This window comes from Spermophilus citellus, assembly GCF_964194105.1.
Source record: "Spermophilus citellus genome assembly, chromosome: 10".
Classification (NCBI taxonomy): Eukaryota; Metazoa; Chordata; class Mammalia; order Rodentia; family Sciuridae; genus Spermophilus; species Spermophilus citellus.
The window spans coordinates 26,318,597-26,336,279 of NC_138197.1; the positions used below are offsets into that span (position 1 = coordinate 26,318,597).

Consider the following 17,683-nt stretch of genomic DNA (forward strand, 5'->3'; position numbering starts at 1 on the left):
AAGCAAGTCTTCTCTGAATGTACCTAGTTATATAGTTTTCATTCTAAAATGAAATGAATCTATCACATAATGAAAAAGAAAATTGATCAGAAATTGGGGAAAAGCAATCCTTGAAATTTGAAATCAAACTGAAACAAGTCTAATTATATATTAAATTGTTGGCATAACCACATAGAACAAAGAATTAGTTCAGCTAACCTTTTTTTTTTTAAAGAGAGAGAAAATATTTATTTTTTTTATTTTTCGGCAGACACAACATCTTTGTATGTGGTTCTGAGGACTGAACCCGGGCCACACGCATGCCAGACGAGCGCACTACCGCTTGAGCCACATCCCCAGCCCTCAGCTAACCTTTCAATGCAGATTTTTCTCAGTATATCCTCAGTAGGATAAACTCCAAAGAGAAGAAAAATAATGCAAAGAAATTTTAAAGTTCATTCTATAGACATGTTGATAGTAACTGTATTGGTGTTGATATTTGAAAAGCATTATATTGACAAAACAAATGGGAAGTAATTATGTTGCTATTGTTGGGAATCATAGTTTTTTGGCATAAGGAAAAAAGATATAAAATCAAAAGTTAAATTAGATTAAGAGTTATAATCTTAAATCTGAATTTAAAGGCCAGTCCAATGGCACATGCCTATAATCCCAACTGCTTGGGAAGCTAAGGCAGGAGGATCACAAATTCAAGGCCAGCCTAAGTAACTTAGTGAGAAATGTCTAAAAATAAAATTTAAGAAAAGGACTGAGATGTAGCTTAGTGACAGAGCACTTGGTAGCATGTTGAAGGTCCTGAGTTTTTCCATCCCTAGAGCTCAAAAGAAAAAAAAAGAGAGAGAAAGAAAAGAAAAAAATATGAGGAGCGGGGGTTGTGGCTCAGTGGTAGAGCGCTTGCCTAGCACATGTGTGAGGCCCTGGGTTCAATCCTCAGCACCACATAAAAATAAATAAATAAAAGGGTATTGTGTCCAACAACTACAAAATAAATATTTAAAAAAATATGAATTTTAAATAACTGTTATTTCATAATTTCTCTTTCTTAAAAACAAAAACAAAACAAATAAACCAACAAAAAGCCAATTTCCCAGATTTTACTGAAGTAGCCTACCAGTAAAGATAACCAGCAGCAGTAGCACCCCAGCATATATATAATGGTGTCCCACTTCATCATCTGTTATGCTACTATAAGAAAACACTGAGGCTGGGGTTGTAGCTCCGTGATAGATTGCCTAGTTTGATCCTCAGCCCCACATAAAAATAAATAAATAAAATAAAGGTATAAAAATATAATAATATTTTGAAAAGTACATGTAGATTTGTCAAATAATCAATATCCAGTATTCAATTAAAAACTTAGTTGACAAGTTAACAAATCTCAAAAGAGAATTAATGAAGGTAATGCTACAAAAATTACCCAAAATGCAGTGCAGAGATAAAATGGGATAGAAAATATGAAAAGAGAAATTAGGAGACATGGAAAATAGGCTGAGAAGGCACAACATTCATCTCATAGGAGATTTCAGAAAAATCATGGAGAAAATTTTGAAGGGCAATATTGCAAAATTGGAAAATGGCAAATGTTACAAATGAAAATTGCAAAATATTTAGAGCAATAGTAAAATGCTATATCAAAAGTTGTGAGATGTTGGTACAGTGGTTCTTTAAGGAAAATTTAAATCCTTAAATTCATATTGAAAATTAGTGAGATAAGCATCCAGGTCAAGAAATTAGAAAAGGACAACTGCACAGTGGTGCATGCCTGTAATCAGCGACTCAGCAAGCTAATCCAGAAGGATCACAAGTTCAAGGCAGGATTTAGCAAGTTAGCAAGGCCTTAAATAACTTAGTGAGGCCCTGTCTCAAAATATAAAAGGGCAGGGGATGTGGCTCAGTGGTTAAGCACCTCTGGTTTCAGCCCCCAATAACAACAACAACAAAATTTAGAAAAGGAACACAGGAACATCATAGTAAATCACTCCAGGAAAGAAAATTAAAAGCAAAATTAATGAGTCAGAAAACAAACTTTAGAGAAGATTATTGAAACTAAATGCTGATTCTTGAGGAAGACTTACAAACTAGATAAGATTTAGATGTCAAATATAGTGGGACAAATTGTTCAAGGAAAAACAAAATGATAGCAGATGTAGGTGAACAGCATTTGGGAAAGAAAAAGGAGGCACGTTTACAGCTACCAAAAAGACTTTTTAAATTAGAAGAAAATATGATGAAGACTTTTATGCCAATATGTAACTTTACAAACCTGAGTAGTCCTTGAAACCACAAATTAAATCAGTTTAATTCTTCCAACAAATACAAAGCCCAATTGTTTTTAGAGGCAAGTTCCACCAAATATCAAATAGCAAATAATAAGAAAAAGTCTTGTATACAACTGTAGAAATATAAAGTTGTGCTACAGTTATGTACAATGAATCAAAATGCATTCTGCTGTCATATATACAAATTAAAATAAATTAATTTTTTTAAAAAATAGAGGTCCAGAAATAATCTCAAAAAGAAAGAAAGAAAAAGTCTTTGGGGGCTGGGGATATGGCTTAGTGGTAGAGCACTTGCCTCTCAACGTGTGAGACACTGGGTTTGATTCTAAGCACCACATTAAAATAAAATAATTAATTAAAGGTATTGTGTTTATCTACAAGTAAAAATATTTTTTGAAACATCTTTGGACTTAGGGTGTAGCTCAGTGGTAGAGCACTTGGTAACAAGTTATGAGGCTTTGAGTTTCATCCCCAGCACTGAGAAGGGAAGGGAAGGGAAGGGAGGAAGGAGGAAAAAGGAAAGGGGTAAAGAAAAGAAAAATGAGACATGAGTGGTAAGATATAGCTAGATGGTGAAGGCCTTGATGTGGTGTTGTTCACTGTGAAGACTGGAAGGTCTGCTGCCAGTGGATAGGTTTTTCTTTTTTAAAGCAGGAATAGTCAGGATTAATTTTTTTTTATTGGAAGATAGTAACTATGGCAGCAATGTATAGAAACAATTTTAGACGTTCATCAATAGTAATATGGATGAAACAGTGTAATCAATTACTGGGGGAAAATTTGGAAGCAGAGTCAACAGGACTTTGTGATTTCATTTTTAACAGAAGTTGGGAATAAAGGGTCAAGAATGATACTGAGATTTTGGGCTAGGGATTTGGCTCAAACGATAGTGTGCTCGCCTGGCATGTGTGTGGCCTGGGTTCGATCCTCAGCACCACATACAAACAAAGATGTTGTGTCCACCGAAAACTAAAAAAATAAATATTAAAATTCTCTCTCTCTCTCTCTCTCTCTCTCTCTCTCTCTCTCTCTCTCTCTCTCTCTCTCTTAAAAAAAAAAAAAAGAATGATTCTGAGATTTTTAAAGTACCCAATTGGGTGAATAATGACTACATTCTTGGAGATAATAAATTCAATGGAGAATTATACCTGGAATGATGAGAAGACTTAGAAAAGGAAGGGAGCTCACAGTGCTGTCCATGTGGTCATATATGCCATCCTCTGTGTTGCTTCATTATGAAGTTGTAATTCTGATGAGAAGCAAGATAAAGGAAATAGTAAGACAGTTTGGAAGAACAACTTACAATTCACCAGCAGCCCCTATCATATTCTTTTTTTGGGGGGGAGTGGGGGGTGGCAGCTATGCCGGGGATTGAATTCAGGGGCACTCAACCACTGAGCCAAATCTCCAGCCTTATTTTGTGTTTTCTTTAGAGACAGGGTCTCACTGAGTTGCTTAGCACCTCGCTTTTTGCTGAAGCTGGCTTTGAACTCATGATCCTTCTGCCTCAGCCTCCCAAGCAGCTGGGATTACAGGTGTGCACCACCGTGCCTGGAATCCTGTCATATTCTTTTTTTTTTTTTTAATAATTGTAGATGGACAGCATACCTTTAATTTATTTTTTTAATGTGGTGCTGAGGATCAAACCTAGGGCCTCACATATGCTAGGCAAGTGTTCTGCCACTGAGCTACAGCCCCAACCCTTATATTCTTGTTAGAAGGTTAATAATTTTAGCAGTGATTCAATCTGATGTCCCTTAAGGTCTCTACTGAAGGATTAATAAGTATTTTTAGTCTGTTATAACTCTCATAGTTTTGCCAATAACAACAATATAAATCCAAAAAAAAAAGAAAAAAAAACAAAAAAAAAACAATATAAATCCAATTGAAATTCAGACTTTTCCTTAAAACCCAGGTTTAGATAATAAACTTATCCTTTTTGTTGGCCTAAATTTTTTTCTACGAAATATAGCTTTTGTAGCCCCTTGTTTGGGCATTGACATTTTAGTCTTGGAAGAAAAGAGTAACAGAATAAACAATAAACTACTTTTCCTCAGAGAGGCCTGAATACATAGATACACACTTATAACTAAAGCCATTTATTTCATAAAGTTTATTCATTTTCCTTCTTTTCTCCTTCCTGCCTCCCTTTCTTCCTTCTTTCCTTTCTTTTCTTGATGTCATTGGGACAAGGGGGTTTGAGCTATGTGCACATGGCATAGTTCAAAAGTGAAGACACTTGGACAGTCTTATATTGAGAAGAGTGCAGTACAAGATAAAAACTCAAGAGTAGAGTCATTTACATGATCTATGTAACATCTCATGCTGTGGGAGCTGTCAGACATTTAGTACTCAGCATCATGACTATGCAAGGAACAGACTTTGCACCAATTTCTGAATACTTAACCTAGGAACACAAAACTTTGATCATTGTCATGTCTTTTAGAAGGAAAAGTAAGTTCTTAAGACTATTTCTGTATTTGCTTACTTGGATCAAATAAGTAATCTTTGATCTTAGGTTTCTACTTGAATGGGTTTCTTCAGGCTTACATACTCATTCCTAAGAAGTACTTGAAATACTTTCTGGCTTGAAAACGGATTTGTGCATGCTTTATTTGGATTTCTTTTTAAGTTTTTTAACTTAATGCTAGATATCAGTATTAAAGATTGTCTCATGCTCTAAGAAAGTAACTAGCCAAGTATACATTCCTATTAAAATTATAATGGAAAGCTTTTGTAAGCAAATGAATGATATGCAGATGCTTTGCTCACTTTCTGGATTGAGCCTGTGTTGTTTCCTCTATCCTTCACTCCCTCTTCTAAAAGCTACTTTTCAGAAGACTTCATTTGTCATGTAATACCATGTGACAGAATAAAAATTCCCTACTTTTACTCAAAGTTGTCTTAGTCCAATTGGGCCACTATAACAAAATAAGTGAGTGAGTGATTTTTTTTCCTTTAATTTTTATTGTTGGTTGTTCAAAACATTACATAGTTCTTGACATATCATATTTCACACTTTGATTCAAGTGGGTTATGTACTCCCATTTTTACCCCGTATACAGATTGCAGCATCATATCAGTTACACATCCACTGTTTTACATATTGGTATACTAGTGTCTGTTGTATTCTGCTGCCTTTCCTATCCTCTACTATCCCCCATCCCCTCCCCTCCCATCTTCTCTCTCTACCCCATCTACTGTAATTCATTTCTCCCCCTTGTTTTTTTTCCCCTTTCCCCTCACTTCCTCTTGTATGTAATTTTGTATAACCATGAGGGTCTCCTTCCATTTCCATGCAATTTCCCTTCTCTTTCCTTTTCCCTCCCACCTCTCACCCCTGTTTAATGTTAATCTTCTTCTCATGCTCTTCCTCCCAACACTGTTCTTAGTTACTCTCCTTATATCAAAGAAAACATTTGGCATTTGTTTTTTAGGGATTGGCTAGCTTCACTTAGCATAATCTGTTCTAATGCCATCCATTTCCTGCAAATTCTATGATTTTGTCATTTTTTAATGCAGAGTAGTACTCCATTGTATATAAATGCCACATTTTTTTATCCATTCATCTATTGAAGGGCATCTAGGTTGGTTCCATGGTCTTGCTATTCTGAATTGTGCTGCTACGAACATCGATGTAGCCGTGTCCCTGTAGCATGCTCTTTTTAGGTCTTTAGGGAATAAACCGAGAAGGGGAATAGCTGGGTCAAATGGTGGTTCCATTCCCAGCTTTCCAAGAAATCTCCATATTGCTTTCCAAATTGGCTGCACCAATTTGCAGTCCCACCAGCAATGTACAAGTGTACCCTTTCCCCACATCCTCGCCAGCACTTGTTGTTTAACTTCACAGTGGCTGCCAATCTTACTGGAGTGAGATGGTATCTTAGGGTGGTTTTGATTTGCATTTCTCTGACTGCTAGAGATGGTGAGCATTTTTTCATGTACTTATTGATTGATTGTATGTCCTCCTCTGAGAAGTGTCTGTTCAGGTCCTTGGCCCATTAGTTGATTGGGTTATTCGTTTTCTTATTGTTTAATTTTTTGAGTTCTTTGTATACTCTGGATATTAGGGCTGTATCTGAAGTGTGAGGAGTAAAGATTTGTTCCCAGGATGTAGGCTCCCTATTTACCTCTCTTATTGTTTCTTTTGCTGAGAAAAAACTTTTTAGTTTGAGTAAGTCGCATTTGTTGATTCTAGTTATTAACTCTTGTGCTATGGGTGTCTTATTGAGGAATTTGGAGCCCAACCCCACAGTATGTAGATTGTAGCCAACTTTTTCTTGTATCAGACGCCGAGTCTCTGATTTGATATCAAGCTCCTTGATCCATTTTGAGTTAACTTTTGTGCATGGCGAGAGAAAGGGATTCCGTTTCATTTTGTTGCATATGGATTTCCAGTTTTCCCAGCACCATATGTTGAAGATGCTATCCTTCCTCCATTGCATGCTTTTAGCCCCTTTATCAAATATAAGATAGTTGTATTTTTGTGGATTGGTTTCTGTGTCCTCTATTCTGTACCATTGGTCCACCCGCCTGTTTTGGTACCAGTACCATGCTGTTTTTGTTACTATTGCTCTGTAGTATAGTTTGAGGTCTGGTATTGCTGTACCGCCTAATTCACACTTCCTGCTTAGAGTTGTTTTTGCTATGCTGGGTCTTTTATTTTTCCATGTGAATTTCATAATTGCTTTATCTATTTCTACAAGAAATGCCGTTGGGATTTTGATTGGCATTGCATTAAACCTATAGAGAACTTTGGTAATATCGCCATTTTGATGATGTTAGTTCTGCCTATCCATGAACAGGGTATATTTTTCCATCTTCTAAGATCTTCTTCTATTTCTCTCTTTAGGGTTCTGTAATTTTCATTGTATAAGTCTTTCACCTCTTTTATTAGGTTGATTCCCAAGTATTTTTTTTTTTGAGGATATTGTGAATGGAGTGGTTGTCCTCATTTCCATTTCAGAGGATTTGTCGCTGATATACAGGAATGCCTTTGATTTATGCGTGTTGATTTTATATCCTGCCACTTGGCTGAATTCATTTATTAGCTCTAATAGTTTCTTTGTAGACCCTTTTGGGTCTGCTAGGTATAGAATCATGTCATCTGCAAATAGTGATAATTTAAGTTCTTCTTTTCCTATTTTTATGCCTTTAATTTCTTTCATCTGTCTAATTGCTCTGGCCAGTGTTTCGAGAACTATGTTGAACAGAAGTGGTGAGAGAGGGCATCCCTGTCTTGTTCCAGATTTTAGAGGGAATGCCTTCAATTTTTCTCCATTCAGAATGATGCTAGCCTGAGGCTTAGCATAGATTGCTTTTACAATATTGAGGTATGTTCCTGTTATCCCTAGTTTTTCTAGAGTTTTGAACATAAAGGGATGCTGTACTTTGTCGAATGCTTTTTCTGCATCTATCGAGATGATCATCTGGTTCTTATTTTTAAGTCTATTGATGTGGTGAATAACATTTATTGATTTCCATATATTGAACCAGCCTTGCATCCCAGGGATGAATCCTACTTGATCATGGTGCACAATTTTTTTGATATGTTTTTGAATCTGATTTGCCAGAATTTTATTGAGGATTTTTGCATCTAGGTTCATTAGAGATATTGGTCTGTAGTTTTCTTTCTTTGAAGTGTCTTTGTCTGGTTTAGGAATCAGGGTGATGTTGGCCTCGTAGAATGAATTTGGAAGTTCTCCCTCTTTTTCTATTTCCTGGAATAGCTTGAAAAGTGTTGGTATTAGTTCCTCTTTAAAGGTTTTGTAAAACTCTGCTGTATACCCATCTGGTCCTGGGCTTTTCTTAGTTGGTAGTCTTTTGATGGTTTCTTCTATTTCCTCAATTGATATTGGTCTGTTTAGGTTGTCTATATCCTCCTGACTCAATCTGGGCAGATCATATGACTTAAGAAATTTATCGATGCCTTCACTATCTTCTATTTTATTGGAGTATAAGGATTCAAAATAATTTCTGATTATCTTCTGTATTTCTGAAGTGTCTGTTGTGATATTGCCTTTTTCATCCCATATGCTAGTAATTTGAATTCTCTCTCTTCTTCTCTTCGTTAGCATGGCTAAGGGTCTGTTGATTTTATTTATTTTTTCAAAGAACCAACTTTTAGTTTTGTCAATATTTTCAATTGTTTCTTTTGTTTCGATTTCATTAATTTCAGCTCTGATTTTAATTATTTCTTGCCTTCTACTTCTTTTGCTGTTGTTTTGCTCTTCTTTTTCTAGGATTTTGAGATGAAGTATGAGATCATTTATTTGTTGGTTTTTCCTTGTTTTAAGGAATGAACTCCAAGCAATGAATTTTCCTCTTAGAACTGCTTTCAATGTGTCCCATAGATTCCAATATGTTGTGTCTGTGTTTTCATTTATTTCTAAGAATTTTTTAATTTCCTCCTTGATGTCTTCTATAACCCATTGATCATTCAGTAACCTATTGTTCATTCTCCAAGTGATGCATGATTTTTCCTTCCTTCTTTTATTGTTATTTTCAGTTTCATTCCATTATGATCAGATAAGATGCATGGTATTATCTCTACTCCTTTATATTGTCTAAGAGTTGCCCTGTGACATAATATATGATCTGTTTTTGAGAAGGATCCATGTGCTGCTGAGAAAAAAGTGTAACTGCTTGATGTTGGGTGGTATATTCTTTTTTTTTTTTAAAGAGAGAGTAAGAGAGGAGAGAGAGAGAGAGAGAGAGAATTTTTAATATTTATTTTTTAGTTCTCGGCAGACACAACATCTTTGTTGGTATGTGGTGCTGAGGATCGAACCCGGGCCGCACGCATGCCAGGCGAGCGCGCTACCGCTTGAGCCACATCCCCAGCCCTGGGTGGTATATTCTATATATGTCAATTAAGTCTAGGTTATTAATTGTGTTATTGAGTTCTATAGTTTCCTTTTTCAACTTTTGTTTGGAAGATCTGTCCAGTGGTGAGAGAGGTGTGTTGAAGTCTCCCATGATTATTGTATGGTGGTCTATTAGACTCTTGAACTTGAGAAGAGTTTGTTTGATGAACATAGCTGCACCATTGTTTGGGGCATATATATTTATGATTGTTATGTCTTGTTGGTGTATGGTTCCCTTGAGTAGTATGTAGTGTCCCTCTTTATCCCTTTTGATTAACTTTGGCTTGAAATCTATTTTATTTGATATGAGTATGGACACTCCTGCTTGTTTCCAAAGTCCATATGAGTGATATGATTTTTCCCAACCTCTCACCTTCAGTCTATGTATGTCTTTTCCTATCAAATGCGTTTCCTGTAGGCAGCATATTGTTGGATCTTGTTTTGTGATCCATTCTACTAGCCTGTGTCTCTTAATCGGTGAGTTGAAGCCATTAACATTTAGGGTTATTATTGAGATATGGTTGGTTCTTCCAGCCATATTTGTTTATTTATGTTACTAAACATGATTTGTTTTCCTCTTTGATAATTTTTCCCCTCTTTACTGTCCTACCTCCCACTGTTGGTTTTCATTGTTATTTTCCATTTCCTCTTCCTGTAATGTTTTGCCGAGGATTTTTTGGAGAGATGGTTTTCTAGCTGCAAATTCTTTTTTTATTGTGGAAGGTTTTAATTTCATCTTCCATCTTGAAGCTTAATTTCGCTGGATACACAATTCTTGGTTGGGACCCATTTTCTTTCAGTGTTTGAAATATGTTATTCCAGGATCTTCTAGCTTTCAGAGTCTGTGTTGAAAGATCAGCTGTTATCCTGATTGGTTTACCCCTAAATGTAATCTGCTTCCTTTCTCTTGTAGCTTTTAAAATTCTCTCCTTATTCTGTATGTTGGGCATCTTCATTATAATGTGTCTAGGTGTGGATCTCTTATGATTTTGCACATTCGGCGTCCTGTAGGCTTCTAGGATTTGGGATTCTGTCTCATTCTTCAAGTCTGGGAAGTTTTCTCGTATTATTTCATTGAATAGATTGCTCATTCCTTTGGTTTGGAGCTCTATACCTTCCTGTATCCCAATGACTCTTAAGTTTGGTCTCTTTATGTTATCCCATATCTCTTGGATGTTCTGCTCATGGTTCCTTAACAGTCTTGCTGAGCTGTCTATGTTCTTTTCAAGTTGAAATACTTTGTCTTCATTGTTCTATCTTCTAAGTGTTCTACTCTGCTGGTAGTATTCTCAATTGAGTTTTTAACTTGGTTTATTGCTTCCTGCATTTCTAGGATTTCTGTTTGTTTGTTTTTTATAACCTCTATCTCCCTGTATAGTTGATCCTTTGCTTCTTGGATTTGTTTATGTAATTCATTGTCGAAGTGATCTTTCATTGTCTGATTTTGCTGTCTAATGTCTTCCTTGAGACTCCAGATCATCTGAAGCATGTATATCCTGAATACTTTATCTGACATTCCATCTGCTGCAGATATTACCTCTTCTAACGTTGAGTTGACCTGCATTGCTTGTGGTCCTTTCTTTCCTTGTCTTTTCATACTGTTCGCGTTTCTTTCTGCTTGGTGAAACTGTTGTGTTATTGAATTTTCCCCCTATATATTTATATTGCTCTTGTATAGTTGCAAAGTCTCCCTTGCAGGTGCGGGCGGTGGCTCTGCCTCTCCTCCAATTGGGGCAATGTGCCTACCACGCTGGCAGGCCGCTGGGCCTGTTCTGCCGGTCGGTAGCAGGTGCCTACCTTGCAGGCGTGGGCGCTGGCTCTGCCCCTCTGCGGGCCTCTGGGCCTGTTCTGCCGGTGGGTTGCAGTTCTGCCTACCTTGCAGGCGTGGGCCTCTGGGCCTGTTCTGTCTGTGGGTTGCAGGTCTGTCTACCTTGCAGGCGTGGGTGGCGGCTCTGACCCTCCCCCAACCGGGGCGATGTGTCTACCACGCTGGCGGGTCGCTGGGCCTGTTCTGCTGGTGGGTCCCAGGTCCGCCTACCTTGCAGGCACGGGGGCAGCTCTGCCCCTCCGCAAGCCGCTGGGGGCAGCTCTGCCCCTCCACAGGCTGCTGGGCCTGTTCTGTCGGTGGTCGCAGGTCCGCCTACCTTGCGGGGGGGGGGGGGCAGCTCTGCCCCTCCGCAGGTTGCTGGGCCTGTTCTGCCGGGTGGCAGGTCCGCCTACCTTGCAGGCCCACGGCGGCTCTGCCCCTCCCCCAACAGGGGCCATGTGTCTACCACACTGGCGGGTCGCTGGGCCTGTTCTGCCTGTGGGTCGCAGGTCCGCCTGCCTTGCAGGCGCAGTTGGCGGCCGAGTGAGTGATTTATAAACAATAGAAGTTTATTGCCCAAAGTTCTGGAGTCTGGGAAGTCCAAGATCAAAGGCCTCAGCCAATTTGGTGTCTGGAGAGGATCCGCCTTCAGCTTTGTTAATAGCACCTTCTTGCTTCATCCTCACATGCCAGAAGGTATGAGCAAGCTCCTGCAGGCCTCTTTTATAAGGGTATTAATCTGTGACCTAGTCATCTCCCAAAGACCCCCACTTCTTCTTACCACCACATTGAGGGATGCAAACATTCAGACCATAACAAGGGTCATGGGACCATTCCAGAAAAGAGAGATTAGATATTGCAGATAATTTATTGATTTGTATTTTCTTTGTTACCATTGCATACTAGAGGAAGAACTGGTTTCAAAATATACATTAAGGGTCTGGGATTGTGGCTCAGTGGTAGAGCGCTTGCCTCACACATGTGAGGCACTGGGTACAATCCTCAGCACCACATAAAAATAAATAAAAACAAAATAAAGATATTGTGTCCATCTACAACTAAATTATATATATATAAAGTATATATGTATTAAATGAAAATAAAAAGTTCCTAAATGACCAACAATATGGGACTCATTAAACTTCCATTCAACTGAGTGTTCTGCCGCCATAAAAAAATAGATTTTAGAATAATATTTAATGACATGAAAAAATAGTTATGATGAAGATTGAGAACTAAAATTTATTGGGTATTGATTTTATGCTAGGAATGAAATTTCTAAGTTGTTCTCATTTTAAAGGTAAGAAAACTCAGGCTCAGAGAATTTAAGTGATTTGCTCAAGCTGATAATAGGCACAGCCAGAATTCAAACTAAGCAATTTGACTCTAAAGCACTTGCTTGCCCAGTCATCATTATGTATCTCTGTAAACTTCTTCATGAAACTAAATCAAATTTTTGTAATGTTTCTAGAAAATAATTGTTAAAGAATAACCTAATTTTTTAAAGAATGTACTTTTGGGGGGGGGGTTATAGATGAACACAATACCTTTATTTTATTTATTTATTTCTATGTGGTGCTGAGGAACGAACCCAGTGCCTCATACATGCTAGGCAGGTGATCTACCACTAAATAACCCTAACCCTAAGATTACTAAATTTTGACAAAATAAAATTGGTGAAGGGACAACATGTCCTTATAGATATAAATATAAACTATAAAATACCATAATTTAAAAAAAATTAAGTTATAGATGGACACAGTATCTTTATTTTTTTAATGTTGTGCTGAGGATCAAACCCAGCACCTCACACGTATGAGGCAAGTGCTCTACCACTGAGCCACAATGCAAGCCCCTAAAATACCATAATTTTTAAAGTAACATTGTAGAATAGAAATAGACAAGAAATAGAAAAATCAGAAGAACATTTACCTTTTTATGTTCTCAGAGAAGAAACCAAATGGATATATGTAAATATTTATAGTGATTATCACAGATTAGAGGAATCACAGGTAATTTTTATTTCTTTTTAACTTTATTTTTCAGATAATAGTAATTTTTAATACTTTAAAACTTTAAGTATTTATAATATTTTATTAGTGCAATATATATTAGGATTTCAACATATATTAGGGTTTAACTTTATGCACAGTGTACTCTGCATTTTTTGAATTGCATATTTGGTGAAATGATTTTCTAAAATGTTCAGTATATTATTCGTTTATTCAGGGCTTAAATTAACCAATCACATAGAATAACCAGTGTATTCCTCCTTTTTGGTAAACATGGAGAAACAGCAATGGGATGTTAATCTTTTGATTTAAGATTGAGGAGAAAGATTTTAGAATATTTGATTTTCAAAACCTGAAGTATCAATTGATGATATAAAGAAAAGCTATTGAATTTTATATATGTAGTTTCTGTCTGATCATTTAACTCTATAGTAAGTTGGTAATAATTTTACAAATGATTCTTTTGAACTTTCTAGATTATTATATAATTTTTTCACTTAAAAATAATGATAAATTATCCCCTGGTATTTGTGGTCTTTATGTTCTGTAACATTCAAAAAATTGAATAGTTGTTTTAAAATATGTACAGATTCTTATAATAGTAACATGGAAATATGTGTCCTATATATCATAAAGTAAAAAATAAAGTTAGAGTCCTATATATAGTAGAATCCAGTCTTTATTTCAAAATAAAAAGCACTGTATAAATAAATGCTTGATTTGGGTATATTGCCTCTCAAAAAATTCCAATACCAATTTGGGTACCTGTCTTCATTAGCTCAAGAAACCATACAAAATGCCATAGATCAGGTAACTTACCCAATAGAAATTTATTTTCTCACAGTTCTGAAGGCTGGGGAGGTCTTAAGATCAAGGTTTCTGTTGATTCAGTTCCTGATGAGAGCTCTATTCCTGGCTTGCAGAGGCCTCTTCCTCTCTGTTTTTTCACATGGCAAAAAACTAAAAAGAGATGGACCTCTCTATTGTTCTTATAGGGCCACTGTCATATTGGCTTACCCTATGACTTCTTTAACCTAAATAGCCTTTTAAAGACCTTATCTCCCCCAAACATGGTGGCCCAGATCATACTTAGCAAAACACTGTCTCAAAGTAAAATCTAAAAAGAGTAGGGATATAGCTCAGCAGTAAGGCACCCCTGTGTTCAACACCAGTATTCCCCCTTCCCCTAGAAAAAGATCCTATCTCTAGATGCAGTGACATTGAAGAGCTTCAGTATATAAATTTGGAGGTTACACAATTCTGTCCATAACAGTGCCTAAACACGTTCCAGTGATCTCAGAAATCCTGTTTAATTGATCTCATTGAAGATGGGGTTTATTTTATCCTTATGAAATTCATAAGGTACTTATTGCTTTATAGTATGTCATTAGGAGATTTGTCTAAATTTAACCTTATGAATCATTTCCTCAGACACAAAATCGAATGAAGCTAATGGCCGACAACTACGAAGACGACCACTTCAAGTCCTCCCATTCCAATCAAACGAATCATAAGCCCTCCCCAGACCAGGTAAGATTTCCCCTGAATATTTTATTTTTTTTAAAAACCACACCTTTTTTTGATGTATTTTGTACTAGTGTGCTGCAGTTTCTGAGGTATAAAGTAGAAAAAGAAAAGTAAATATCTAATTCAGGTTTGAAAACTCCTTCACATTTTTTTTTAAACACAGACTCAGTTTCCACATAGGAAGTTGATGATTCTGAATTTTTTAAAAGCAGGTTCTTGAAAAATTTGAAATGACAAGGAATCCTTGAATTGCACAGGGGAAAAAAGTCCTGCTTTTTTTTATTAAATAACAATGCCTTGTTAGAAAAACAAGACCCTCTTTGTAAGCTCAGTGAGGCACAACTTAGTGTAGAGGTTACTTCTGTTTAATTGCAGATTATGAAATCTCAGCTCATCACCTATTAAAAGTGAAAGTTTCTTCACTCCATTTCCTGGCAGTTCCCTCTAACATGTCATTCTCAAGGAAAATCGTTGCCTTCAATTTCACATCAATGCAGAAGAGACATTGATGTGCCTAAAGGAAGCCATATTCAATTCTAGTTTTTTAGAAGAAGGGAACTCTCCCAAAATCTTGAAAGTGATGGATGGGGGAGAGTGGTGAATAGATTACCTCATATCCCATTGCCAAAACTCAGATTTCAACATCTCCATCACACCCAATCTTAAAATGTATGGCTAAGGGGAAAAAAAATAATCAAGTAATTACATCCATATGACTAAAGAGTCACAAAAAACTCCCCTGCTAAACATCTCCATAAATGACAGCTACGGCACTGTCCTAAGAGAAGTAGCAGAAATACTGCAGATGAAAGTAGCAGTGATAGCCAAATTGCTATTATTTCTGAAATTCAGAAAGTATAGTCCTAATATGTTGACATGTACTAAGCCAATTGAAGCCCACCTTATGTTTTAGAGGGAAGTCTTTAATTAAAGCAAAATGGAGAATGGTCTGCTTGATGTCAGCAGTCCTTCCCTGCCAAGAAATCATTTTGCTTTCTCTGCCTGCTTCCTAATACCTAGAATTGTATTTATGCCAGCATATCTAAGATGCATGTTAGATCCCATGAAGCAACTGGAGGGGTGGGTGGCACAGAGGTGAAAAAAGAAAAGGCATAGCATAAAGGAAAGAAAAAAAAATCTCAGCTGGATAATATTACCGAGAGACAACATTTGAGAAAGGCAGGAAGACAGAACTGTAAAGATAAAATAATTACTAATTTCAAGAGTTCAGAGGATTAGAATTGAAAATTTAAAAAAAAAGAATTAAGAACTTCTTTTCTGCTACATTATGTCTTTGTCTTTGTTTTAATACTAACCAACTCTTTTTCATTCCCATGCTGCCCCGGGGCATTGTTCCCTTTGTCATCTCTCCCCATAGGATGAGGAGGAGGGTATATGGGCATAGCCAATCAGATGCTCTTAGTTCAGCCATTTTGTTCAGAACGGTGAGAAACAGCTTTCCTTAACTACAGAAGTGATTTTTGTTTGTTTTCATTTTTTCTTTTTACACAATCATTCTCACATCTTGTTTCTGTATAATTTATGAAATCCTTTGGTATGCTTTCTGTTTTTTTCTATTTTACATGATTCCTGTGTGTATTGCTGTGGATTTGACATAGTGGGGTGGATTTTGTGGTTTTTTTTTTTTTCTATGTGTGTTAATAGTCACTTTTATAATTTCTTTCTATACATTTTTGGGAGAACTTCCAGGGCATATGACTAAATTTCTCTAGTAATGATTTTGTTAATAAATTACCTTCACAGTGTCCTGATTAGGTTTATACTTAAATCAAACTGGCAATAGAAAATTGATCAAATAGCCTGGGTTTGAGATGTCTTTCTTATGATAATTAATTTTAAATATATAGTCCATTTTTTTAAGTGGATTGTGAACCACACTTTATTCCTTTTGCTTCTGCCTATAGAAGAGTACTCCAAATTCTCAGGGTCATTACCTAGAATACGCCCTCAGGCTTTGACATTGCTTTCAAACTTTCCCTAAAAATGAGGAGGAGCAAAGAAGTAAAAGAAGACTTTTTAGAAGTCAGTCTAAAGAATTATTTTCCCTTTTCATAGAACGCTGCTGTGTTCAACAGTTGCCAGGACACTGTCTAGATTCTCTTTTCCAGGCCAATTGGCTAGAAAATATGGTCCAGATGTGGTAGTATCACCCTTTGATCTGATGCCCTTGAGGTTTGACTAAGGAAATCCTTTTCTTAGAAAAGTAATAATTATGATTAATAACTTCACACATATTGGTGGCCTTGCACTCCCTGAATTCACTGCTGATGCTAATTGATGATCTCACTGTTTTGGAGTCAGTTCTCCCTGAAATGTCTGTGTCTTGATGTTAAACTGCTTAAAATGAAATGGTCTTATGTAGCCCTTTTAACTATTATACACAGCCAAGGAGGATGGAGAGGTAAGTTGTGGAAATGGGCCATAAACTGTGAGATGGGCAGCTTTCCAAACCTGTGGGTGCAAATGAAGGTGAAATACACAGTATCGACCAAGAAGCTCTTTGGATTCAAGTACTACCTGCCAGAGAAAACTAAAACTAAGACAGTCAGTGTTCTGGTTGTCTTTTTCTGCCACCCTACAGGAGTACATATTTGACATCATCAGCCACAAAGGAGCCATACAATGTAGCTTACTTGTTTCTCAGGAATGAACATGGTTCTGTCTTGTTCATTTGGAGGAATATGGGAGTTTCTTGGCCTATCTCAGAAGGAAGCTCCTCCCCCACATACATAAACAGGTTGATATTTTTCTTGCATTCGCTTTTTCTAGTGAATCAGAAGAAACATGTTAATGTTCTGAGAAAGAAGATCCATTAGATAACTTTCCTTGGAGATTGAAAAGTGAACAAACCATCACATTTGTTTGGAACATTTGTTCCAAAAAGTGTCTATTTTACTTTTTCTTCTACCAGAATAGAATAACTCCTAGCAAGAGTTCAGATGCTCTTGATTTTACTTTTTCTAATTATTGTATTATTGAGCTTACTGAATGAAACTATTACTGCCATTGGTTTAACACAGTGCAATTGCAGTTAGTTGGTCATAGCTGGAATTTCCATGATCTAGTCTTTCAAACTTTCTAAAATATGCTACAAAAATCATTATATGATAACAATTTTACTTAAGTAATGCATGAGTAACCCCTAAAACACTGCAGAAGTTTTGACTTGGT

The 17,683-nt window shown here is 36.6% G+C and overlaps 1 protein-coding gene across 1 annotated transcript in view; it reads left to right on the forward strand.

The window, feature by feature from the left end:
- The window catches only part of ERC1 (ELKS/RAB6-interacting/CAST family member 1), a gene marked incomplete at its 3' end in the record, with an annotated part of 440,133 nt that extends 423,087 nt beyond the window's left edge, over positions 1-17,046 (forward strand). Inside the window, exon 17 of the mRNA XM_081310767.1 lies at positions 17,002-17,046. Within this exon, the coding sequence (XP_081166893.1) occupies positions 17,002-17,046 (45 nt within the window). The remainder of the gene's footprint in view (positions 1-17,001) is intronic.
- Between the last annotated feature and the right edge of the window lie 637 nt (positions 17,047-17,683).